The 27,789-nt window shown below is 43.1% G+C and overlaps 1 protein-coding gene across 1 annotated transcript; it reads left to right on the forward strand.

Moving 5' to 3' along the window:
- Positions 1 to 328: 328 nt before the first annotated feature.
- On the forward strand, positions 329 to 27,755 carry crb2a (crumbs cell polarity complex component 2a). The gene is made up of 13 exons (XM_031282351.2): positions 329 to 589; positions 10,492 to 11,184; positions 12,887 to 13,082; positions 14,989 to 15,128; positions 16,730 to 16,900; positions 16,983 to 17,096; positions 18,563 to 19,516; positions 22,325 to 22,884; positions 24,823 to 24,988; positions 25,335 to 26,205; positions 26,330 to 26,446; positions 26,854 to 26,980; positions 27,160 to 27,755. Exons 1-13 carry the CDS (start codon positions 523 to 525, stop codon positions 27,379 to 27,381), a joined length of 4,398 nt encoding a protein of 1,465 aa, XP_031138211.1. The 5' UTR covers positions 329 to 522; the 3' UTR covers positions 27,382 to 27,755.
- Positions 27,756 to 27,789: the final 34 nt, after the last annotated feature.

A 27,789-nucleotide genomic window follows, 5' to 3' on the forward strand; every position in this document is an offset into this window, starting at 1 on the left:
CTAGTAAAGGGTTAACAGTGTCAATTACAATTTAACTGCAATTATTGTAATTTAACTCATGACCCCTACTCTACTCATAGTATGAACGACTTTAATGGGATAACTATACCTTTAATGACATTATTTTTTAATCTTGGTTCTTTTTACCAGTTCTACAGTATACATTTGTTTTTTAACATATTGTGTATTTATGCCTTCCCTTACAGTATCCCTTTTAACTAGGAGCTCAGAGAATGAGCATCCTTATTAGCAGGTGTTAATCCAGCTCATGTTTTCCTGTCGTCTCTCTGCTCTCATGGCTGATTACACTCTGTGAGTGCAGAGCAGGGAGGACTGTCTGTTGGAGTTCGCTGCTGCACTCATTAGTAGCCAAGCATGGGCAGTGTGTAGCATGCCAGCCTCTAAACACTGGGCAACAGCAACGTAGCCAGGAGCTTCTCCACCACACAGCCGCATGTCACTACTTTAGGACTTTTCACTTTTTTTTTTTCTACATATTACCTTTTAGTCCGTGGTTTAACCATGGAGTTGGGGAAGATTCATCTGAATCTGAAGACAGTACTGCTGACGATGATGATGTTCAAATGGGGTGAGTAAGACAACTGTTGTGTTCCAGGACAGTTTGAAGTGTTCTCTTTGGATGATGTCTGTCTAATTGTAATTGAAGGAAATCGCATTGTATATCTCAAGATATTCTGTGCTGTTTGTACTTTTCCTGTAAAAGCAACAGGTTTGATGGAAAGAGTTATTACAAGGACATAAATATAAAAATCAAACAACTATTTTAGCTCACATATTTGCAGCACGCTTATTGGCTAACACAAAGAATATTAGTGCTTTATTGGTTAGTCCAGAGGAGCCGTGATGGAGCAGGCCTCAGGAATGTCAGCAAGGCTCTCAGAGGTGCTGCTCTATGAATGGCACATAAGTGGGCTTTTGGGAGGTGCTTATTGGGCTCCTGTGTGCTCCCACTGTATTAGGAGACTCAAATAGATGGAGACAGGTTGTCGTTTGTCTTTTGTCACTTACAACAATGATGAGGGCATTGGCTAGTTTCCAGTGGATTTCACAATACTGAGAAACCTCGAGCAAGTGCGGGATCATTATTGTAATTACTGACACTGTGTGATGTTTTGTAGACAAATCTCTTAACTTGATTCTTAAACATTAGCCGCTGGTGTAAGTTTAGATCGTTGATTGTAGGTGTTGATGGTCAGTGGACAGTTATTTCAGGGTTTTTTTACTATCTCTGTCTTTCTAATTTGACACATGACTGGTTCTGAATCAGAGGCAGTGCTCCTCAGTCATGCACACTCAAACAGAGCAAACATGGGTGAGATCAGTGGAGAGAATCTCATTCATATCTGTCTGCACATGAATAAGGTCACACAATATCCAGAAAGGTTACGTTTTGTTTCTGAAAGTTATGTTCCATTAACATTTAAAAGGCAAAGGGACATCAGGCAGAAGAAGTTCTCTGTGATGTGATGATGTGAACTCTGGGAGTTGTTTCTAACCATGGACTCTTTCCATTGAATGTCATGGTAAAGAACATTAAAGCCATGGTGGCAGAAAAAAGGCAGGGACTGCCTGATTCAGGTGGGGATCGATAAAGTGCTGCTATTTGCAATGACAAACAAACATATCATTTCAAGTGGTCAGGTGGTACAACATGTTGAAACAGTCATTCCTTTACCACGTCCGAGGTCCACAGTAAAACAGGAATGGCCCAGGAATCGACCCTTGAGGCACACCATTGGACACGTGATCTGATGATGAAATGTGACGATATGACGTGCATGTGCACGATCAACTCCAGTGCCTGAATGTACAAGCCCCAATTCCAATGAAGTTGGGACGTTGTGTAAAATATAAATAAAACAGAATACAATGGGGCGAGTTTCACCACTTTGTGAACAACTGCGTGAGCTAATAGTCCAACAGTTTAAAAACAACATTTCTCAATCTACAATAGCAAGGAATTTGGGGATTTCATCATCTACAGTCAATAATATCATCAAAAGATTCAGAGAATCTGGAGAAATCTCTGCACATAATAAACAAGGCCGAAAACGAACATTGAATGCCCGTGAACTTTGATCCCTCAGGCGGCACTGCATTAAAAACCAACATCATTATGTAAAGGTTATTACCACGTGGGCTCAGGAACACTTCGTAAAACCATTGTCAGTCAACAGAGTTTGGTCGCTACATCTACAAGTTAAAACTCTACCATGCAAAGCGAAAGCCACATATCAACAACACCCAGAAACGCCGTCGGCTTCTCTGGGTCCGAGCTCATCTGAGATGGACTGAAGCAAAGTGGCACAAGTGTGCTGTGGTATGACGAGTCCACATTTCAAATTGGTTTTGGGAATCATGGACGTCATGTCCTCCGGGACAAAGAGGAAAAGACCATCCAGATTGTTATCAGCGCAAAGGTCAAAAGCCAGCTTCTGTGATGGTATGGGGGGGTGTTAGTGCCCATGGCATTGGTAACTTGCACATCTGTGAAGGCACCATTAATGCTGAAAGGTACATACAGGTTTTGGAGCAACATATGCTGCCATCCAAGCAACGTCTTTTTCAAGGATGTCCCTGCTAATTTCAGCAAGACAATGCTAAACCACATTCTGCACGTGTTACAACAGCGTGGCTTCATAGTAAAAGAGTGCGGCTGCCTGCAGTCCAGACCTGTCTCCCATTGAAAATGTGTGATGCATTATGAAGTGTTAATTTGACAACGGAGACCCCGGACTGTTGAGTAACTGAAGTCGTACATTAAGCAAGAATGGGAAAGAATTTCACCTACCAAAGCTTCAACAATTAGTGTCCTCAGTTCCCAAATGCTTATTGAGTGTTGTTAAAAAGAAAGGTGATGTAACACAGAGGTAAACATGCCCCTGTCCCAGCTTTTTTGGAACGTGTTGCAGGCATCAAATTCAAAAAGAGTGAATATTTGCACAAAAGTTTATCAGTTTGAACATTAAATATCTTGTCTTTGGCGTATATTTAATTGAATATAGGTTGAAAAGGTGCTTGGATTTATGGAAGCACGGACTTGAGTGTGGACAAGCTCTGCTTTCTGTCACTCTGTTTCATTCACAGGAGAGAAAACTAGATACGCTGTTCTGTCTCAGAGGGAGGCAGAGACAAAAGACAGAGGAAATCATTTTGATAGGCAGACAGGAAACCAGAGGAGACAGAGTTGCTGTGTGTGATGTGTCTGCTCCGTGTCCTCTGCGTCACGTCTGATAGGTACAGGTGTCTGAACCGTCAGGATCAACCTTGTTTGTATTCTGTGGATTACCCATAATGCTGTATGGGACAATGTTGTGAAGATTATAGGAAGTTATGGAGTATTAGTACAATCATACACCAAGTTGGAGATTAAATCTGGCTGGCCATGCTCACTATAGTCCTTAAGTATAGAGTACTACATATGTTGCTTTATTTGTATTAAAAATATATATCTAATAACTGCAGCATGTTTATAGGAGCAATACAATTTAAAGCTACAGCCCCTCCAGCAGCTCATTTTGCACAAGGTTTTGTGAATGTATATGAAAATAGTGTGGATGAAATAAATGGTATAAAACTGTGAAATATTATAGTGTAATTCCAATGTGTGCCATGTTTAATGAGGGTTTGAATATAGGAAGCTGTGGGAATGTGAGCTCAAAGTGAGAGAAGAAGAAGAAGAGTATGTGAGAGACAATCTGGAGACAGAGAGTGGACACATGCTCGAGCTGTAATCTGTGCACGTATCCTCCATCCGGAGATTAGAGGAGCAAGGGGATTGGCCCAAAGAGGCCCGAGGGATTACACCATGGACCGGCTCTGGAGTTCAGGGAGGCTGCCAGACCTGCTCAGGTGGAAGATGGGGGGAAGACTAAAGTGGGGGGGGTGGATAGGAAGGTGTGCACAGTGAAAAGCAATGCATGAATGAAGCAGAGAGACACAAGGTGACAGACTAGATCCCACATCAAAATAAATACAAGACCAATCAATTTGACGTTATTATCACAGACAATGATTATTATTTTAGGAAATGTCAAAGAAAACCCAGGCTTTTTTTTGCACTGATTTGGAAAGACAGAACCTCATGTTCAAAGTTCAGATAGGGGTCAAACATGCCCTCTACGGGAGTTCAGGGTTGGGTTATTTTATTTACTTAATTTCATAATTTAATTCATTTGAATTTTAAATGTTGCTGTTAGAATGGTAGCTGGTTTTATGGTAGCATTAGAATTGTCGGTTAGCACTGCTGAGGTCCGGTCAGGGCCGATCTATGTAGGGCAGGTTCTCCCACCGTAAAATAATGCATGCTGGGAACTCTGACTTGCCCCTGACCAAGGCACGGCATTACAACTGCAGCTGGACCCTGGTCAGTTAGCATGGCTTAAATGCAGAGGACACATTACTTGTATGTGTAAAATGTACTTGGCAAATAAAGGATATATTATATTATATTATTATATATTATAGAATTGAATGAGCAACATGGTGTCATAGCAATTTGGTCCATGTTGCATGGTTAAATATCTCGCTTTTTGCATTCAGTGCCAATGCCGGAGATAGTGTGAGACCGGCAATTAATGTTTGCTTTTTTTTTTAAACCTGAACATTAACCAAGTGTTGCCACTTATTTTGACATAGTTTATTTGCCATAACCATGGTTTTTCCCTCACCTTAACCATACTTCCCCCGCACTGGTATCATAGGAAGTGAGAATTTAAATTTGAATTAAGTGTCTTTAACACATGAGCTGACAGTGAACCTGATGATCCGAACGTTCTGATGAACGTCAATGAAATGGAGCATAATGAAGTTGCTGATGTGACATTCAGAACATATCCAGATGAACACTGTGCTGTAAAGTACTGAAAGGGATTCTTTAAAGACAGGGATGAATCAATGAAATCAACTGAATTCATTAGAATAAAGGCCTTTCCTGACTCTCCACCAATGTTTGACCCAACAGGACTTATGTTAAGTTTCTTACCAAGCAAGCAAAGGATCACCTGCTCAATCAATGCTCGTGTTTATCCTGCTCTCTTCTCACATCAAGCAGACGTGAGCCTAATCTGGAAACCATAGGCTCTTCTCTCCTCTGTAATCTGTACAGTTCAAACACAGTTAGTGTCTACGGTTCACACTGAGGGAAGATGCACCTCAACAAAAATTGGAAATGACAGCAACCTTCTGCTTCCAGAGGGCGACGCTGGGCTATGGTGTAAAGCCAGTGCTTAATTTGTAAAGTGGGAGGTCCCGGAGCGCAGAGGGGGGGTGGATCCGGCGACTCAAAACAGGGGTTGGAGGTAACGGAACAACAACAAAAAATTACACTGCCTACGTAGCTTCTCTGACTAAAAAAGACTAAACAACGCTGTGTGTACATCAGGGCAATGTTTATTTTAATTTCAGAACATTCACTGCATGGGTACAAAATGTAACGTCTCCACATTCTTGATCGGCAGAAACGATTTTTGCTTGTTTGGGATCTGACTGGCCAGCGTATTTGAACAAGTTGAGCAAACTTTGTTGTCTTTTTGACATTTTTCCCCTGAGGCAAACGAGGCTAACAGCATTCTCAACCAGCACAAGCGCATGTGTCACTTGAAGTGTGTCCCCTCCCTCCGTCCCTCTCCCCCCTCTGTCTCCCCTCCCTCCGTCCCTCTCTGTCTCCCCTCCCTCCGTCCCTCTCCCCCCTCTGTCTTGCCCTGAAAATTCACCTCAAAACGCATCGAAAATGCAAACACAAGATTTTTGTGGAACTTCAATGGGGAATAAAGACTAACAAGACAGATAACAATATTGAACACTACACAAACAGTCATTTATTTTTTTTCATTTAGGCGATTCATTTTTCATGGTGACACAGGAGGTGTCCAATAAAAAAGGTTCCGGATCCAACGTCGGAGGCGGAGGTTCCGGCTCAAATTAAGCCCTGTGTAAAGCTGAGAGCAGCTGCCCAAGATTGGATCACTTCTACGCAAAATGATCAATCATGGGGGTTGGGTGCTGGGACCCAGGGCTTAGACTCTGCTCAGGTAGAAGATTTATTAGGTCACAAATCTTTTCTACCAATTAGAATGGTAAGGTGTCATTTGTCCCGCCCTTACAGGAGACTCAGGAACATGTCAATCAATCAGTCTAACCACACCCACACAGTCCTGATTGGTCCAATCAGACAGATTACCTGAAAACACCTGTGTGTCTGTTCAGAGACTTTAATAATGCCACTCATTTTAACCACAGACGGAATTATACATTCAGTAATTTCCTAAAAGGTTATCTGTGGCTGAGTTATCGCCTCAGTATTCTCTATGACTTATCAAATATAAAACATTACATTGTAAATATGTAAATATAATTTGAGTTCTTAACGTTTGTCACTTCAAATATGAACATACATTGAAAATTGAATTGAGTTATAGTGACAGATCTAGCTCGTTTTTACTATTGTTCTGTTTTAAAGCTATAGTTCATAGTTTCTGTCTCCCCCATGAGGAATTCTAAGTAATGACAACAAAACTGTCGGCGCGTCCACGATACAAGCCTTATGTGATTACGCCCCACCCCCCCCTCCACACAGTTGCTAGTAACCAAGGAGGACACGGAGGATTAAAAAAACATGATTGATTATCTTCACTTGAGTTTCTGCGTGGGAAAGTCACCGGACACCACAAACTTCTGAACACAGTCACACTGAGAAATCCAGAGAGAGTTGTGTGGAGCTGATAGTCTTAATTAGCTTTGTAGCAACTCATTTGGCAATGGCTTGAATGTAACGGACATTCATTAATATCATTAAATTCATTAATAAAGCATTAAGGCTTGTTATCTTATGTCACAAAACAACCCATCAGAAACGTATCGTCATTACATGATATAGAATGTTGTTATAATGAGGAAAAAAAGAGTCCCATGCCTGAATACTTTTACACATATGATACATTCAAACAAAGGAGATTAGCTGTAATGTATTCATGCACTTAATCTTATATGCATAACTCATGTTAATGAGGGCTGGCTTCACATTAGACTAACAACATCACATGTCTACTGGAACAATACAGAGCAGTCTAACATTCTTTTATTCTTTTCAATAGAAACAGTTCCCATTAAATACAGAGACTAGTTCTGATGTCTCTGATGCTATATGGCTGCATGGCTGCATGGCTGCGCTGGAACATTGGAATCCTTTGTGACCGGCTGAACAAGGTCTGCTGGGCTGCACATGCTCTGGGTTAGAAAGAAAAAACTACTTGCAACAACTAATAAAAGTGACTTTTTCCCAGCCGGTTGATCTGATTCCATATTCTCTCCCTTTGCCCCCCTGCTTCCCCTCCATAACTCCCTTCACTGTGAATATCTTCCACTTGAGGGAGCGTTTGGGAACAGGACGCTGATCAAAGTGTCGGGGCAGCGAGGCTACGAGTAGTGGACGGGGAGTTGGGACTGCTATAATAAAAGGAATGTGGACTAATTCCACAGAGGCCGCGTGTCATTGGCTACTGAGGGGAGACAGATCCTCACTGAACTAGTGTTCACATCCACTCGGTGAACCGACACACAGAACTGCCCCTAAAGGCTCCAAGAGACGAGAGGGCACAGTACAGTCATTATCTGCTCTGGCTACAAGCTAACTGAGACAAGAAACACAATTAGAGCTAGTAGAAGGAACAGCGTGTGGAGCTGGGCCAATGTTCATTAACAGGAGAACTTGTGCCTGCAGGCGTCTTTGTGAAACAACACTAAAGATCCCAGTAGTGGCCCCTAGAGGCCACGGACAGACAGTGGGCCCCTGGGCACAGACGGCAGGTTTTTGACATCTGGTTCTGCAGGTTAACTGTCACTCTAAAGTAACACTTTGTTCCCGCTACAGATGCTAGCTGGTGTCCAAAGCTTCCAGCCACGGCTGATCCCCACTGACACTCTGCTATCACTGTCAACTTAGTCTATATCCACGACGTTCCACTTCCTGGATAGTTCTGGTGCTGCCGGAAATTCCGCCGGATGTCCCTTATTTCGGCCGGATGTCCGTCCCCTTCCTCTTTCTTTGTGTTGGCGTTCTAACCTCTGGTGGATTTCTGAGGACTATGGTTAACTGCTCCTCAGATCTCTGCAGGGTAAATCCAGACAGCTAGCTAGACTATCTGTCCAATCTGAGTTTTCTGTTGCACGACTAAAACTACTTTTGAACGTACACATGTTCCACCAAAACAAGTTCCTTCCTGAGACTATTTAGCAGAGGCACCGTGGCTCTGTCCGCCGCTTGGCACACCCAAGACGACTGTGATTGGTTTAAAGAAATGCCAATAAACCAGAGCACGTTTTTCTCCCATCCCAGAATGCTGTGTGGACTAGACAGACCTTCCTCTGCCACGCTGTGGAGGAAGGTCTGACTATGTGAGACCACTAATAAGAAACTCACTTCATATTTGACTTGCTTACTTATTTTGGGTATCCAAGTAGATGGGTCATAATTGTATTAATTAAGTAGAAATTGAAAAATGACATGAATTGATAAATTGTCTTAGGCATCATTTAGGATCCCAGTGGTGTGAGGGTAGCAGCTTCTGCTGAGCCTCTTAGTGCTGCTGCAGTGTTTCCGCTATGATGCCGGAGTAGAGGGTTAGGGTTAACCCTAACCCTGAAGTTCCCAGGATTAATGCTTCAAGATTCAACATAAATACATAATATACTGAGAGTATTTTCCCCAAATATTAATACATACAATTAATACAATACAAAATATGTCTGTGCTGTGATGCGCTGCTCGGCTCACATATTATATTCGTCATTTTCCTGCCGCCCTAAGGAAAAACAATTACTTCCATTGAAAATACCCCTTAATAATACTCTTTATAAACAGCTTTCAGAGCTCTGTGGAAATGCCACGCCATACAATATCAATCTTTCTTTCTTAGTTCTCACAAACATTTAAAATATGTTTGATACACAGAAGAAGCAGGGTTACAGAGACAGAGAAAACTGAGATGTGCTGCTCTGAAGTGAAAATATCAAGATAATGCTCAGCCATACATTTATATTTCAAATAGATACATCTGTAATTTTTGAATTCTCAGTGTGAAAATGAACTTTCATATAGTGTCAGTGCCATCACATACTGTACATTTAACCTTTACAGTGGGATTATATTGTCACATAGCTTTTAGTCAGTAATTCATTTAATAGTTCATCACGGGGCGGATACACATTTTATTTTACACTTTGGTTGGGAGACTAGCCATTTGTACTCATACGGTGTCAGAATATGAAAAGTTCCTGACTGGGAAACTTCCCCCTGCAATAACATTGGGAGAGAGGGCATGGCTGGGTGGAGGGGCCATTCTAGTTATTAGAATTTTGATTTGATCACTTTCTATTGTTTAAGTAAATGAAGCCTCAGTAGCACTCTCTCTAGTTTATTATGTGAATCAATATATTTAGTTTTAGTTTTATTTAGTATATTGATTCACATAGTGTATGACTGCCAGCTACTACAGAGACTTCACCGTGTAGGGACAAGAGCCAGTGACCTGACTCTTACTTCATGTAAACTTTGCATTAATTTCCCATCTTGTCAAGTTCATGGCAGGAATTTAATCTTTCTGTGTGTTAATGTATTTTCAGGATTAGCATATGAATCCTCAATCAAACAGCAAAGAGTAGCTGGTGCAGTTTTTACTTCAGAGATTGTCGTGGACATTAGAACGTTTTTTTGCAACCATACATTACAATATGATATACTTTATTGTGCCCCTAGGGACATTTGTTTTAGACTCAAAAGTTGCACACATAAATAAATGCCTTGACAGTTCCAAAAAACACAAAATACAGCACCAGCTCTGCCAGTCAAAACAATACATCGCACATAAAGTATTGCACACATCCCGTCTTTATCATTACCAAGTGACTTGTAAAGGCTGGACTGAGCGGGCCACGTGTGGGCTTCAGCTATACAGTCTATGTCAGGATTTAGGCCATCTGCATGTGAACTTGGGTGCGAGGACTCTTCCATGAAGTGAGAGCAGATTAGAGGAAATGTCAGACTGAATAAGTGAAACAGGTTTAACAGCAGGTGACCTATTTTAGTCACACTTGGTCATTTCAGGTCATCCACTTGTTTGTTGTTGCTGAATGGAGATATTGTCATGGAAATATATTTAATGAGCAGGCCCTGCCCACCGTCCTGCAAGTGTTCCCGCAGCACTTTGTGACGGACCTGACATTAAGTCTATTATGCTTTCTATTTATTCAGACAGCCCAGGCTTGTCTGTATGTCAGAAGACCCCAGCACTGACAGGATCCTGTTCACTGCCAAGACAGTACTGCTAACTTCTGGGACAACTTGTTGCATTCCCTGTGGCTGTAGGAAATGTGATGTTTGCATTAGCAGTGACTGTGACAGGACATTCAGCTCTGATACAGCTGTCTGCACATACATTCATTTATCCTTCCAAACATGTGCTTGTGTTTCAGGAATCCTGTGCACAGCCACTTCAGACAAATGTCTGTCTGCGCCCTGCCAGAACGGAGCCACCTGTGTGGACACCATGGATGACTATGCCTGTCTCTGTGCCAGAGAGGGGGTCCGATACATGGGCAAAGACTGTGATGAACTCTATGACGCCTGCTCCTTTGCCCAGTGTGACAACTGCACCAGCACCCCGGGCACGGCAGAATACCACTGCATCTGTCCGGATGGACTCACAGGGGATAACTGCACCGAGGAGGTGGACGAGTGTCAGAGCAACCCGTGCTCCGAGCCCCGCTCTCTGTGTGTAGACCAGCTGAACGGATACTTCTGCAGATGTCCTCCTGGGTATGGAGGATGGGACTGCAGGACACATGTGACTGACTGCATCGACGAACCCTGCAGCAACAATGGCACCTGTGTGTTGAGACCACAGGGCTTTGACTGTCGCTGTGCACCGGGGTTCGAGGGGAAGACCTGTGAGGAAGATGTGGATGAGTGTTTGTCAGAGCCCTGTCAGAACGGAGCTATCTGCATACAAGGAGTGGCAGAGTTCCACTGCTTCTGTGTGCCAGGGTTTCAGGGTTATAACTGTGAGATCGACATCAACGAGTGCGCCTCGCGACCCTGTGAGAACAACGCCACCTGCATCAATGAGAAGGACCACTATGAGTGCGAGTGCCTGCTGGGTTTTGCAGGTACACACACACACACGCACGCACGAACACACACACACACACACACACACACACACACACACACACACACACACACACACACACACGAAAAGATAGTGTAGTATAGTGTGTTTTTCTTTGATATACTTTCTTTAAGTCTTGCTAGAATTTATAAAATAAACATGACATTATAAAAAATAAACGAAGACATTCATTTTGGTACATTACATTACATAATGCACCATATTATTACATTTTCGTAAAAAAAATTGCAACCCCTGCATTTTGTAAGAACTGCCGCATTATATAATAATTTATTCAAAATGCGGAGAGATTTATTACATATTGCATTCAGGTTTTTTTATTACAAAATGCAGCAGATTATTACATAATGCGGGTGTTATTACATAATAAAGTGAATTTTTATTACATTTTGATGTTTTATTACATAATGCATTGTCATTACATACTCCTTTGTTACAGGGTCTTAGGGGGCTTTCACACCTGCCTCATTTAGTCTGGTTGCATCACACTGAGTTCGTTTGCCCCCTTGGTGCAGATCGTTTGTTTCATGCACTGAAACTTACATAAAGACTTTCAAAACATGTACAGGATGGTGAGACCTGAAAAACACAATGTACACAGTTGCAGGTACTGCAGATTCACAGTAATATAAATTCATATTGCTCAGCCTCCTGCATGTGTGTTTGCTTTAGTGTGGAGCTGTGAATGAAGAAGTCATCATTAATCATCATTAATCAACAGAACACATTAGCAGAGACTTGCTGCTCACTCACAGCATTGCTCTGTTTTCCTACGTCTTGTTCCTCACCATCATTTCTTAAGTGTTTTGTTTGTTCTGATAAACTAGGCACGAGGAGTATTTTAAGTGCACAGTAAGATGTTGTTAGTCAGCCATCTTATCTGCAGCTCAGATAAACTCTCACACTCCCATCTTGCTTTTTCTACCACTCCTTTCTTTCTCCACACGCCTGCTCTGTGTCAGAGGAGCTTGGTGTTATCTGTGAGCGGCCGGGTTAGATCAGCACCGCTGCATTCTGCTGTCACACTATCACTTAGTTTGGACTTTTATCACCGCAGCTATCTGCAGACCAGAATAGACTGATACAGACATCAGGGCAGAGCAGTGTGGATGGTTGGTTGATTTATAAAATGGGACTGATTAACACAGAGACCCCCTACTACATATATTGTATAAAATTCAGTTGCATTAAACTGGACCTATAATAACATGTAGGGCGACCTAAAGCCTTTACACATACCTTTTTAATGGTGCATATAATACTAAGCTTTTAAAATAAAAATTGTTGGCATATTCATATACTTATACATCATGTTTTAATGTTAAAATGGGCCACAGTGAATCCTTAAGCTCCAACTGTATCTGGGAATGGCTACTGTACCTATACGCCAGTAAGCCGATCATCAATGTTGTGTACATAAAAAAAAATGTATCTTTACTAATAATATGTTGGATTCATGTTGATATGAAATATTTGAATTTTTCTTTAAACCATCAAACACTAATTTGGCGGCTCCCCCCTGCAGCAACTCTGAGGACCCCCTAGGGGTCCCGGACCCCCTGTTGAAGATCTCTGGATTAACATAATTAACAATAGCAACTTTTACCAGATATGACCATCTTCATCATTGCTTCCAGTTATTTCTACTGACTGATGTGGACTCTGCCCTCCTCCCCCAGGAGTCAACTGTGAGGTGGAAATCGATGAGTGTGAGTCCGGTCCCTGCCACAACGGGGCCACCTGCCACGACCTGGTTGGCACGTACTCGTGCGAGTGTCTGCCCGGCTTCGATGGCATCGACTGTGAGCTGGATGTGGACGAGTGTGCCAGTGAGCCCTGCCAGAACGGAGCCCACTGCCATGACATGGTGAACAGGTAGGCCAGTCAACATCCTGCTGTCTGGAGGAGCTTCAACAGTAAAGGCAGATCTACCGGGGAGCTTGTGCATGTTCCCCCTATTGGGACTTTTATTATTGGACCTAGAGCAGTTTGTGCCTCTCGTTTGTTATCATTACTTCCATTTTTCTGCAAAAAAGATATACCCGACAAATACCCAGAAGGTTTTTAACAACAGTAAGTTCTGAAGGTGTTCCTAGAATCCTCAGACTCTGGATTTAAACATATTTGGTCAGCTGCACAGTAAAACTGATTGTTTCTTGTTTCCTATCGCACAACATATGTTCTTGCTCCTTCTATACGACACAAGGGACATAATAAACATCTTATTGAGTATGAAAATATGAAAGAGTACAAAAAGGAACAACAATATAGAGATTTATTACTGAGATTGAAAGGTTTTGGACAGTGACATGGCATTTTCCAGCTAGCATCTTTGTTTGGATTAGGAAATTGAGTTGCTAATATTGCATCATGCAGTAACGGACAGCAGCATCCAGACTGCTAGAAGAGTTTGGAAGGATTCTGGAAACATAACCTCATGGCTGCAGAACACCTTCTGGGCTTGTCATAAATGACGGGGTGCTTTTTTCCCAGTAAAACGTATGCTTAGCTACGGAACTGGAATGTAATGCTAATACATGAGAGGAACACACTGGGGCTATATTATACAACTATCACTGTGACAACCATCAGACAGCCTTGTTCTAAGGCGATCAATAACGTAATTCAAAGAGAGTCAAACAGCAATACATCTTTAACAGCAGGCTGGAAGGTTTTAAGTGTGCAGTGTCATACCTGTAACCAGGGTGCAATTTTGCTGGGGGGCATGAGTGGGATTTCCCCCTTTCAGGTCTACATATCCCTGCCTCTGCTAAATTATTTTTACCCCCGGTGGGGACAAAATGTATCCCCCCCCTCAAAGTGATTAATGCTACTTCACCAATAGACCATATATTATATACCTAAAACAGAAGTATTATAAACTTAGTAAAGCACTGTAACGTGAACAGTCTATAGTTCCATGGAACGATAAAATCTGAGCAGCAGTTGCTGGTTGTATTTAGTCTCTACAGAGCTCCAGGACCCCGGCTACCAGTAGCAGTTGTTTAGCCGCCAACAGGTGACTGTGAGCGGTACAGGCACCGCCAGATGATGGTGCTTTCAGGGGCCGTGGTAGTGGAGTTTAGACCGAAAAAGTGAGCATCATGCAGCGATGACAGATAAGTTTAGGCACCAAAATGACTGAATGAAAAAGATTGTGGTTAAAACACTCCCGAGGAACGAACGAGCGTTTCCTGTGTGAAAGCATTTTCTTTTCGCCGTGAAGTGAACTCTGCTCTCCGGCTTAAAAGATTTAATTCTTGCATGTTTTGTTTTGTTGTGCATGATCAAAAAACATCCCCACATCAATTTTTTTCACAAATTGCACCCTGCCTTTAACCACACCCAACGGTGATGTCATGGGGTCCTTGAGTACATCTGTACTCTACCTGTGAGTACAATAGATGCAATAATTACAATAGTCAATGCCCGATGATATAAATGCATGTATAGATAGCAGCAGTGTAAACTACAGATCTCAGTTTAGTAATATTGCTTAAGAGGAAAAAACAAGCTCTGGCCAGCTGCTTTAGATGTGTCGAACAACAAAGAGGATGGATCCCCCTATCATGCTAATCAGTTGCTCTTCAGTTGCTTCTCGGGGTCTCCGGTCCCTCTGCGAAAGCCACAGATGGACAAGCTGAGACAGCTAGCTTGTCCATCTCTGAAGCTGCCATCCTCTCTCCTCCTTGAGAAGAGAGTCCATGTTTTGTTTGCTGTTTAGGTATCTCTCTGTATGCCCCTGATCTCTCTGTATAAACACTCATTGTGTCTCCTGCAGCTATGAATGTGACTGCAGCGATACAGGATTCCAGGGTGACTACTGCGAAGTGGACATCCCTGAATGTGCCTCCGATCCCTGTCAGCACGGCGCCTCGTGTTCAGAGGGAGTCCGAGGATACGTCTGCCTCTGCTGGCCAGGTACTCCACTACAGACCTGGCCATGGGAATCATCACAGGGCAATCACTGCCAAGGGGATGATTGCCCTGTGATGATTGCCACAGGGCAATCATCTAAACTGCAACTTATATACCAAGTGTACACAACCTTTGTATTTCTTTCTAAAGCCATCCATTTGAATTTAAAAAGACACTCTGTTGCTGTTCTCTCAGAGTTACTCAGGACAATAGTAGCGACTAGTATTTTCAGGACGAGTGGAAATCAGGGTCAAAGATGTGTTTGACAGTGGGGTCACCGTAGAAAAACACTGGTCTAACTAAAAAGTTGTAATGGGATAGAATATTAGCTGACGGTTAATACCAGTAGGAGGCAGTAATGCAACATATGGGATGCCAACTGCCGTAAAACCCTAAAGAAGAAGAATAACTAGTATTTTAGCTTTGCACCAGAATCCAACAAGTTTTCTTAAAAGAAAGTTCAAACTCACAAAATTTCAGTGGAAGATTATTAATACAATTGAGAAAGGTAAGGTCCTAAAATAGATCCTTGTGGTACACCCAGTTAAATAATCAGATTGATTGCGATAAAAAGTAACACATTGAGAATGGTTATGAAGGTAAGAATTTAACCAGAATAATGCCAGTTAAGAAATACCAATAGCATAGAGTTTATTAAGAAGAAGATGCTCAACCAAATGGAATGGTTAAATCAAAGAAATTGCACCTGTAAATTGACCTTTTTCAAAGATGAGAATACATTATCAGTAAATTTTACAATGGCAGTAGTAAACATTTGAACAAGAACCGGACTGACATGTAGAAAAATATTGAGATAATTTATGTACTGTCATAATTGATTAAAAATTAAGTTCTCAAATATTTAGCTGTAGTGCAAATATTTCTTAAGCTCTAGTGCCTCACTTCCTTAATGAAGTAGAGTAACTCTAGCACATTTCCAAATAGAAGGACGTTTACAATTAGATAGAGAGAAATTAAATATATTTCTGTGGGAAAGCAAACTTCATGAACTTAGCCTTTCAGCCTTCAGGTCGAGGCGCTTGGCCAACATTTCGAGCAGAAATAAATTTTGTATGTAACATACATCTGAAAGAAAATGAGCCATAGTTATTGAGATATTTCACTGAGAACCACAAAATCCTGGTGGCACCAAAAAGAAGTCAGAGAATCACTAAAGTCAGAAGGATTTATCCTTTGGGAACCGCGAATGTCTGCAGAACATTCCATGGTGATTATAGTTATTGAGACATTTAACTATTATGCAGACCAAAGTGGTGGACCAGCTGACCTTGACAAAAACAGTATAATGTAACAGACATAATCTGAGTTGTAAGTCCAGTCACAAAAGAGTTAAAATGCTCATATAAAAAATGTCAGAAATGGATCAACTTGTGGCAGATGAAAGAAAGCTACTTCTCTGATATCATTAGACTGTGCTCCGATGTTAGGAATTCATTTTTGTTCTTAGTTTATTATTAATTGCTGTTATTAGAATAATAATAATTATTATTGTTTCCTCACAGATTGTGACTGATCTAAGAAGACATATGGAACACTTCATATGTGTTTGATACCACTACATGTCCTGTTGTTGTCTTCTCTAGGTTATGAAGGACCAAACTGTGAGATAGATATCGATGAGTGTGGCGAGCAGCCGTGTGAGAACGGCGGCGAGTGTTTCGAACGCTCCGATCCGTCCCACTGGGAGCTGGACTGGGAGCTCAGCTTTGCAGATGCAGCTGGATATATCTGCCAGTGTCAGCCAGGCTTTGCAGGTCAGGAAAACTAAAGAAACCAATCAGTTCTCACACCTTTTTACATTTTTCTGACAATCATTTCATTTCTTTCACATTACAGGAGAGAACTGCTCGGTCAACATTGACGAGTGTGAGTCTGAACCATGCCAGAACGGAGCCACTTGTGAGGATAAGATCAACGGCTACACCTGTGCATGCGCTGCTGGATTTCTAGGTGAGTCTGGGACTGTAATAAACGGGCTCATGTTCAAATTTAGAATACTATACTGTATGTTCTTTGTATCAGTGGCAATGCAACATTTAACATTTTCTGCTATTCTAAAAATAAATATTACGCTTATACATACATATTAAATATGATCAGAAAATAAAATGAAACAATCCAAATAGTTTAGAGTTAATGGACTAACATTAGTAAAGAGCCAACTATGACAAACTTAATACTTGTTTTAGTCGAGGTGCCCTTGAGCAAGGCCCTTAACCCCAACCGCTCCAGTGGAGCTGCTCAGTGGCAGCAGATCAGACTGTGGTAGTACTGGGCAGCTTCCAGGTATGAATGTGATCAGATCAGACTGTGGTAGTACTGGGCAGCTTCCAGGTATAAATGTGATCAGATCAGACTGTGGTTGTACTGGGCAGCTTCCAGGTATGAATGTGATCAGATCAGACTGTGGTAGTACTGGGCAGCTTCCAGGTATAAATGTGATCAGATCAGACTGTGGTTGTACTGGGCAGCTTCCAGGTATGAATGTGATCAGATCAGACTGTGGTAGTACTGGGCAGCTTCCAGGTATGAATGTGATCAGATCAGACTGTGGTAGTACTGGGCAGCTTCCAGGTATGAATGTGATCAGATCAGACTGTGGTTGTACTGGGCAGCTTCCAGGTATGAATGTGATCAGATCAGACTGTGGTTGTACTGGGCAGCTTCCAGGTATGAATGTGATCAGATCAGACTGTGGTAGTACTGGGCAGCTTCCAGGTATGAATGTGATCAGATCAGACTGTGGTTGAACTGGGCAGCTTCCAGGTATGAATGTGATCAGATCAGACTGTGGTTGTACTGGGCAGCTTCCAGGTATGAATGTGATCAGATCAGACTGTGGTAGTACTGGGCAGCTTCCAGGTATGAATGTGATCAGATCAGACTGTGGTTGAACTGGGCAGCTTCCAGGTATGAATGTGATCAGATCAGGCTGTGGTTGAACTGGGCAGCTTCAGGTATGAATGTGATCAGATCAGACTGTGGTAGTGCTGGGAAGCTTCCAGGTATGAATGTGATCAGATCAGACTGTGGTTGTACTGGGCAGCTTCCAGGTATGAATGTGGAACTGTGTGAATGTGATCAAAAGAGATGCTTCCTCTCAGTGAACCTTCCCTGAATAAATAAAGGTTAAATAAATAAAATGACAGAGACCAAATGTTTTAAGAAATTACTGAGCCTTTTTAAAAATGAAACCATATTTATGAGGCTATTTAAAAGTTCCAACAATGGGCTTGGACCTGAGAGCTACAAACAGGGTAGGGGAGTCAGCACATGACTAACTAACGCATGACATTTGTTGACAAGAAGAATATGGGGGAAACGTCAGCATCATCCTTCCCTTTCCTTCCTTGGTTCTGCTCTGGTAGCCTGTAGTCCTGACCACCATGTCTAACCCCCGGTGTCGCCCCCTGCAGGTGAGCTGTGTGAAGTCAACATTGATGAATGTGAGAGCCAGCCGTGTCAGAACGGGGGCTGGTGTGAGGACGGCAGGGCGTCCTACACCTGCCACTGCCCTGAGGCCGAGCCAGGTGAACTTCCATGGGGAGGAGATAACTGCCATGTGAAACTCTACGGCTGTGTGGACCATGTATGCCAGAACGGCGCCACGTGCCAGGCGTGGCTGGAGGCTGGAGAGCACGGCCACACATGCTTGTGCCCTCATGGCTTCTATGATGAGCAGTGCTCCACCAGAACTACTTTCTCCTTCTCCAGTCCTGGATTCATCCACATCCAGGTTGTTCTAGAAGAAAGGACCCGCAGGGAGGTGGCGCACCGTGGTCACCATGGTTTCGGAGTACAGCTACGCTTCCGCACGACTATACACAATATGTTGCTCTTCTACAGAGGGGATGTGGACAATCACCTTATCTTGGAGATTGTGAATGGTGGTCTTCACGCAAAGGCCTTTTCTGAGGAGTCTGAACTGGATGTAACATTTCCTGGTTTGGTCAGTGACGGAGACTGGCGGGATGCTCATGTGTTTGTAGATAATGAAGGCCTAGTTCTGATTGTGAAAGGCGCTGGCTGTGACAGGGACGGGTGCACAGTCACAGATAGTGGTGCTGATGAACCAGCTTTCCAGCCCTCTGAAGCCTTCACTCAGGTGTATGTAGGTGGAGCACCAGAGCAGCTTTTGGAGTACTCTGAGAGTGGTGCGGGCTTCATTGGATGTATGGAAGACCTGATGATCGACTCTAAGCCCATCCTACCGCAAACGCTTCCAGAAGACCAAGGCCATGAGCTGGGCTGCAGTAAGACTGAGTGGTGTCAGCCGGACCCCTGCTATGGACATGGACGCTGTGTGGACCTGTGGACCAGCTACCAGTGTGACTGCTACCGGCCCTTCCATAGTGAGCGCTGCTCTCAAGGTAAGCACTTTACCACCTGTAGTGTTTTTTACTTCACCTTACCAAACACTGCAGAAAGTGTCCAATTCAAAATGGTACTTAAATGAAAGTACAGCAGTAGCCTATTGTGAGAAAAATGTATCAAAAGTAAAAGTGCTCATTATGCAGAGGGGACCTGGTCACTGTAATACTCTTACTGTTTTGTTAATACTGATGCATTAAAGCAGTTTTTCTCAAATGTTGTACACCACATACCACTTTAGAAAATATTAGGCTCTCTAAGTACCACCATTATGGCCCACGTTAAGATGGAGTAGCGTTGGCGTACCATACTCAGCTACGGACAGCTAATGCAGAAGGCAGGTTTATTACTAAAAACAATATTTATTGTTGACAGACACGCTGTACCTTTACTTTCTCCATCCCTCTCTAACTGAATCAAAATTTGAGGTGACTCGGGTCATCCCTGTTGTTTTGCATCATTTGCTGCTAGTCGGTGCTGTGGAGACTTCACCACCGCTGCTTATGGAACAACTAGCACTACCCCACTAACACAGAACGGTTAGGGAATGTTAGGGAGCGTTAGTTTGTGGTTCTCTAACCAAACCAAAAACTAACGTTTAGGGAACGTTCCCTCAGGGTTATACACCCATCCACTATAGTTTCAACAGCTCGAAATATTCTCCTCCTCTTCCTCATCCACACTTCTCTTCTTAATAGTTCCTGTTTGAAACCACGATTGCAGTGTTTTTGAACCATTCATTTTACCTCTGCTAACTATCTTGCTGTCACATCTTGTAACTAATTATGGATATATGCTCACTCCATTCATGAATGTAACTATGTACCATTAGCAAGCTGATATTGAAACAAAAAACACTTATTTTAAAGTACTTTTAACTGATCATAGTTTAAGTATTATTACTGGAAATATTGAAGGATTTCTATGGTATTTATGGTTTTAATTAATTCATTTAAATATATCAGAGATTAAAGATTCCATCTGCGTACCACTAGAGGGAGCTTTTGTACCACCAGGGTACTGGTACCACAGTTTGAGAACATGCACAAACATGCACAAACAATGATTAACATCAATGATATTGATTGGCATTGTTAGAATGGGACAACTTTCCCCTTTACTATTCTTATAAATTATTGATTCTCTTAGGGACCGTTCGGTATTTATGGAATGGACCACCGGAGGAAAATAGGGGAGGGTCATGTCTTTTTATTCTTTGTTGAGGGGAGGGTCAACCAACGTTTTTTAGTCGGGGGGGGGGGGTCATCCAACTTTTGTATTCATGAAAACAGCAAAATTTCAAAGTGGCTTGTTTGGTGCATATTTTTTCCATGTAACTCTCAGTCTCGGCCCCCCCATTGTTTGCAGATGGGTCCCTCCCTGTTTAGTCAGTCAGCCAATTTAAGCTATAGCTTTGTAGAGACCGTGGGATTTCCCAAACTGAATAACATATAAACACAAAACTGCTTTGCTAGCTCCATCGTGTTGTAACTAAGACATCTGCTGAAAAAATATTTTATTCATTAGCATGATTGCCGTACTGTTTAGTTCAAAAACATCCAAAACACCAAAGTAGGAAGACATAGCGGACCAGACGCAAGCTTTTATTTTGAAAAGTCAAAGCTCGGGGACTGCACCGCTAACCTCCTCCTATCTAAATTTTAGATATCAGACCCTTCTAATGGGAGGCATGAAAACCTTTTTATTGGAGCCTACTCTTCTGTGGTCTCATATGTTAAAAAGTATTAATTTTAGTATTATGTGGGTGGCTTCATTGTTTCATCAAATAAACAACAAACGTTAACATCAGGAAGACAACATTAACATCCACAAATCTGCCAACTATAGGCTATGTATGGCTATCGTTCATTTCAGAGTTTAAACGCCCTTCAATTAATTGCATCATGCTCACTAACTTAACCGTGACTTCATTTAGAAAATAATTCACGATTTCGTATTCTGAACATCTGAATTTACCGTCTTATTCTGAACATCTGAATTTACTGTTGGACACGCCCAGACATGAGACGGGAGCAGCATGAGAGAGGAGGTCTCCAGGCTGCAGCCATACACTCTTGGGCTGTGTAGAGCACAAAAGTTAAAAAAGAGAAAAAGTACAATGTTTCCCTTTGAAATGTATTAGTAGAAGTAGAAGTTTAAAGTAGCATAACATAAAGGTACAAGTACCCTTAAAATGTCACTATGGACCTAGTGACATTCCAGCACCACTGTACACATGGAATCAGCTAAAGTATGTGTGAGAGTAACAGCAGAGCTGATCTCTGATCATTTACACCACAGACATAAATAACAAGAGATAAAGTGACTTTTAAAGATGATTCGGGATCCAAGGGTAAAAACTGTCACCACACAGATCAAGGGTCGTTCCCTAGCAACGATGTTTCTGACTGCGTCTGGAATGATGGGTAGCCAGTAAGGAAAATGTATGTTTACTGTAATTTAACTTTGTTATGTTACATAAAACACTTGTGGCTGCAACTTGAACTGTTGCTTTGTATTTTCGTGACTTGACAATGTAATGTATGGCACTTTGTGATTGATGACAGCTCGTGTTTTCTCATCACCGGACCCAAAAACGAGAATGAGCTGCAGCTCTATGAGCACGGCTTACTACTGCAAACATATTTAATCCATATGACAAAGTTATTTACCATTTGATGGCCGGAAAAAGTTGAAACAACTTATGTGATATTGCAGTGGCATTCCTGATACTGAAGTCCTATTACTAAATGGTTTAGTCCTATTTTTGTGTGATTAATCCAAATATTTGAATTCACTCCTGCCAGAATTCCCTTCCTGGACATACAGCCATGAGGACACAGTGAGCTTCAGTGTCTACGATGTAAGTCAGAGCCATGAGAGCAACTTCAACGTGTCCTTCTTCCTGCGCTCCTTAAAGCCAGACGGGCTGCTGTTCCAGCTCCGGAGAGCCACAGACGTCTACTTCTCCGTCTACCTGGGGATGGGGAGGGTTTTTGTCAGCTCTCTGCCCAACAGTGCCCCACTGACAGCTCCGATATTTGTGACTACTGGTGAGAAGCAACTTCTACAGGTGGAAGTCCGACACAGACAGGTGATCTTTGAGCATGGAGGACTTCGCTACGGAATAGGAGAGATCCCTGAAGTGGATGTTAAGAGTGGGGATCAGGCCTATGTAGGGGGACTTCCAGGAGACTGGGACTCTGACATGTGGGGGGGGCATTACAAAGGTTGCCTGCAGGACCTTCGGTTAGACTCGGTGCATCTCGATGTGGATGCCTGGAACAGCTCAGATGAGGAGGAAGTGTATTTACCAAGTGATGCTGAAAATGTACAGAAGGGCTGCGTCAGTGATGACACTTGCAAGGTAGGAAATACTACACCTAAAACTGCTTTGTTCCTTTCAGTAGCGCTGTCACAGTTATAGTGTGAGTTACTTCTACTGAACAAAGTGGTGAGGGGAGCTGCTGTGGGCTGCAGGCTCTGCAGAGACAGTGTTCAATCACTAATAAATTCAGAGCTAGTCTTGCATTTTTTTGGGGAAAAGTCAAGAGGAGGGTTCTAAAGACATTATAGGTCGATTTACGAAGACTCCCAAAACTGCACGGTGGTGGTCATGTTACCGCAATCATATGACTGTTGTATTTAACGTAACAGCAGGGTTGTTCCTGCATAGAGGAATTGTTGCCGCCGCCACCAAAGTCACCTGCGCCAAAATAAAAAGAATTGAGAATAAAAATAGCAATTCAAATCCTCTCTAATTGTGTGAGCGATATGCCAAACAACCGTTGAACAAGCAGAACATAAACTTGAATATGAGATCTAATCTCAGTTTTATCTCCAGAGTCAGCCTGTGTCATACTCTCCCTGTGATTTATTTAAATATGAATATTGTTTTTGTTAATTGTTTTTTTTTTTACTCAAGCATAGTATACATTTTTTGTTTATCAAATTGTCAGAAATAACAGTAAAATGGGTGCCTGGGTAGCTCCCCACGTAGACCGCACGCCCATATATATAGAGGTTTACTCCTCGACGCAGCGGCCACGGGTTTGACGCCGACCTGCGGTCTTTTCCTACACGTCATTCCCCCCCTCTCTCCCCTTTCATGTCTTCAGCTGTCCTATAAAAAAAATAAAGGCCAAGAAATAACAGGAAAATGAATAGATTGCTGTCAAATAAGGTAACACAGAATTGCCCCCCCAAGGCCCATTCTTAGCCAGGATAAACCCTGAACAGGAGCAGTTTTAAACACGTAGTTAACGTAAAACATAACTAGTTAAGTTTAGGCAACAAACATACTTAGTTAGGGTTAGTAAAATGAGTCATGTAAAACTACTAAAATGAGGACGTTATGTGACATCCCGAAATGAAGTCCATAAAACTCAATTCATTTCAAAATGATAGTTGACTTTTGGTTTCACACAGGACACAAATCACAATCTCCTGACTAATAGTCCTGTGTTTGTTTGACCCACCCATCCCTCCAACCTTTGCTGTCTTAATTGTCAGCTCACTTCCTGGTTTGCTGTTGCGATAGTTACTACAGCCCCCAGAGGTCGCTGCCTAACAACAAACGTAATTGTTGGGTCGTTTTGAGCTGCTTGCACAATCGACCCATATGGTTGTTTTCTGGTTGAGGACAGGCTAAAAAAAGAAAATATAAATAATTCTGAGGAGGGCCTTGCTTTTTTAAATGAAATACAGAATAGAGGTGCTGTCCTCACCCTAATATATTCCTACAGCCCCGTACATGTGACGGTATCTACAGGCAGCCTCGCAGTTGTAATTCTGACTCAGAGTATCAAGATTTACTGACAGCTATGATTGCTCTCACTTGGCTAAAAGAATTACTGAAGTATGAACCAGCTGGTGGCAAAATGGCTGCAGAGCCTCCATCAGTGGCAGTTAGGCGTTATTATGGATCCCAACCAACTTCTAGGCAAGTCTCGCCCTACGAAGCTGCCCGATTGGTTGGGGTTAGGCATTGACCTTGAGTAGTTAAGGTTAGGATAGCCGACTGGTCAGGGGATAGGACCTGAACAAATCAGGTTCTGTTACCTGCGTAAGCATGGACGCCTGGCATATGGATGCTAACCCTCCTCCCGAATGAGACGGTCAACAGTGTCTCACACACAGATAAGCCATAGATGCAGCGGTTGTATACATGCATTCACTCATTCAAAGATATGTGCAGCCCTCAAAATGGGTCACAGAATTGACCCTTGACAGTTTTGGATACCACAGCTAAATCTGTTCTGATTATGATTGGCTGTTTATCAAATCTCAATGCTTTCCTCTTCAGGTGAAGCCTTGTCAGAATGGAGGAGAATGCACCATCACATTCAACGATTTCACGTGCTCTTGTCCGGAGGAATACACCGGAAAGACCTGCGAAACCCGTGTGTGGTGTGTTAGTGATCCTTGTGTCAACGGCGGCCATTGTGTGGACCTTCCTGATGGATATGAATGTAAGATTGGCTTAATATTTTTTATACGTATGTGGCTAGTCAGAAATGACTAATTTATTTGGCCCACCCAGGTGCACACAGATACACAAAATAAGACATGATGAAAATTCTTTTCCCAGGTAAAGGGAGTTTATTTAGGCGATACTTCTTGGTAAATGGCGGAATCTCAGTTTCTGGTATTAACCAGTTAATTTGGTATCAGATGGTACTCCGGGTCAGCAGACCCCCTTAGTTGAGGTATCGGCATTGGGAGTGAAGACGTTCATTCTTTGTTGTCAGACTGTTCCATAGAATCAACTCAATAAAAACAATAACAAATGAAATATTTCTCCATGTTGACCCTTAGGTGTGTACAATGCCACGTTTGAAAACAGCGCAGTGCACTACAGTGCTGCAGGCTCCCTGGCTGAACCTGTCTCTAACATATACATGGAGCTGCGCACTCGTTCAGAGAACGCTGTGCTCCTGAGGGCCTCCTGGGGCTCGGACCTGCTGCTGGTGGGTCTGCTGGACTCCTCAGTCCGGGTGGAGATCCAAATTGGCAACAGTGTCGAGGCACTGACCTTTACAGGAGTTCGTCAGGTGGCTGACGGGAGCTGGCATCGCGTGAACATCTCAATGGCAGAGAAGGAGCGCAAAGCCTCTCCCTGGGTCATCACTGTGGATGGAATCACAGACGCCAGTAGCGGGCCAGAGCGCACAGGAAGCCTTGGCTTTCTCAGGGAGAAGGGGGCCATGTTGGCCATCGCAGAGAGCTTCACTGGCTGCTTGGGTGCAATGAGGCTCGGCGGAGTATACCTGCCTTTTGTCGATGACTACAAAGCCCCGCAGCCGTCTCAGTTCCACTTAGTTGGAAAAGCAAAGATTCATTTGGGTTGTACCAGTGCCCCTGTTTGTGATTCAGACCCTTGTATGAATGGAGCCACCTGTGAAGACCTCTTCAATAAGTTTGACTGTGTGTGTGACTCGGGTTGGGAAGGGGAAGTGTGTGAGACAGACACTGATGACTGTGCGTCTCAGCCCTGTGTTCATGGAAGCTGTAAGGACTACTTAGCTGGTTACGAGTGCCGCTGCCACCCTGGATATGCTGGCCCACTCTGTGAGGAGGATCTGGACGAGTGTGAGCATCACGCCTGTGAACATGGAGGCACCTGCCAGGATGGAGTCAACATGTACACCTGTACCTGTCCCAAGGGCTACAGTGGCCCACTCTGCCAGTGAGTACTGACCCGTCCAGACACACAGTGCTAGCTCTAGCTTTAGGGTTAGCATGCAGTGCCCACACAGAGCAACATTTCAGTCAGCATTCACTGAAGCTAAGTGTGATACCTTTTCCACCAGGTGGGACTATCCTCCGATCCAGTGTGGTGAAGATGTGCAGTGTGAAAATGATGCTATCTGCAATGACGGGCTGTGGGGAGCTAACTGTACATGTATGCCAGGCTTTACAGGCAGCAGGTGAGCTCACTTTAGATGTTATTTTATAATCATTCAAAAAGACTACAGTGCCAGAGTCCTAAATGGTCAGTTCACCCAATTGATTAGTTTGACCTAAATGCATCTGTCTGGTGAAGAGGCAGTCAGGTTGATGTCAATTTCACACATGAGCTTTTTCCAGGTTTGGATAAATCTTGAGATTTGTCTGACATGAAATTTGCAAAGTAATTATTATGAGAACTGTTCACTGACACTGCTTCGAGAAAGAAAGACACGTTGCTGTTGAATCCATTCACCTCCATTGTGAAATGTGTTTTAATACTAATAAAGCAGTAGAGACTTTAGCAGCAAACATAAATAAATGTCTGTAGAAATGTTCAGCGTTTGCACAGTGTGGTTCTGTTTGTCATGTGTTTTGCGTCCTGCAGGTGTGAACTGGAGATTGATGAGTGCGAGTCTAACCCCTGTCGAAATGGAGGTTCCTGTTTGGACCGGTTCAACATGTTTGTGTGTGAATGCCCGCCTGGCTACAGCGGTCCAATCTGTGACACTAACGTACGTTTGTTACATTTTTATTCTTTACTTTTATACGAACAGGTCAAGAGATGTCCATTTTCACTTGTTTCCTAGCAACATGTACCACATATCCCAAGAAACATCCAACATACTGAATTCTTTTTTGATTGATTTGAAGGCTAGAATGTGTGAGAATCCTGTTGTGTGTGCCTCTGCAGAAACAGGCCCAGAAACAAGGCATCCCCTGGCTGCTGGTGGCCATCCCGCTGCTCTGCTTCTGCGTGCTGATCCTCACCATCGGCCTGGCCTTCATGGTGCTCACAGCCAGGAAGAAGCGCCAGTCGGAGGGCGCATACAGCCCCAGTGCTCAGGAGGTGGCAGGAGCTCGGCTGGAGATGGACAGCATGCTCAAAGTGCCACCAGAGGAAAGACTCATCTGACACAGAGGCAGAGCATGATGGGAAACTAGTAGATCCTCCACTGAGGGCATGTGTTGTCTGGTGGTGCCAGGTACTGAGCCGGTCTGCTGCTCTGTGTGGCGCTGCATTAACTCTGTAGGGGCTGTGTTTCTGAGGACACAGCCCCGAGTACCGTACACACTGTAGTTTGTCTATGGCAGGTCCTTCATCTGTGTTTATAGTCCCAACTAGTGCAGACAGGACAGTTTCCGGGCTTTCTTTCAGGAAGCATGACACAGTGAAGCTACGAGCACACACACGCTGTGGAAAGCATTGTCAGTAGATGTTAGGGCCGAGCAGCACCCAGCAGTCAGTAACGCTGCACTTCCTCTATCGGCCACTAGATGCTGCTCTAGGAAAACTTTCAGCCTCTATTGGAAGGGTTGGGAA

This window comes from Sander lucioperca, chromosome 14, assembly GCF_008315115.2.
Source record: "Sander lucioperca isolate FBNREF2018 chromosome 14, SLUC_FBN_1.2, whole genome shotgun sequence".
Taxonomy (NCBI): Eukaryota; Metazoa; Chordata; class Actinopteri; order Perciformes; family Percidae; genus Sander; species Sander lucioperca.

Excerpts from the sequence above, each read along its gene's own strand:
- crb2a (XM_031282351.2), top strand. The coding sequence starts at position 523 with ATGGAGTTGGGGAAGATTCATCTGAATCTGAAGACAGTACTGCTGACG. Across the intron at positions 11,185-12,886 it reads GTGCCTGCTGGGTTTTGCAG|GAGTCAACTGTGAGGTGGAA; the intron begins GTACACACACAC and ends CTCCTCCCCCAG. Across the intron at positions 15,129-16,729 it reads CGTCTGCCTCTGCTGGCCAG|GTTATGAAGGACCAAACTGT; the intron begins GTACTCCACTAC and ends TGTCTTCTCTAG.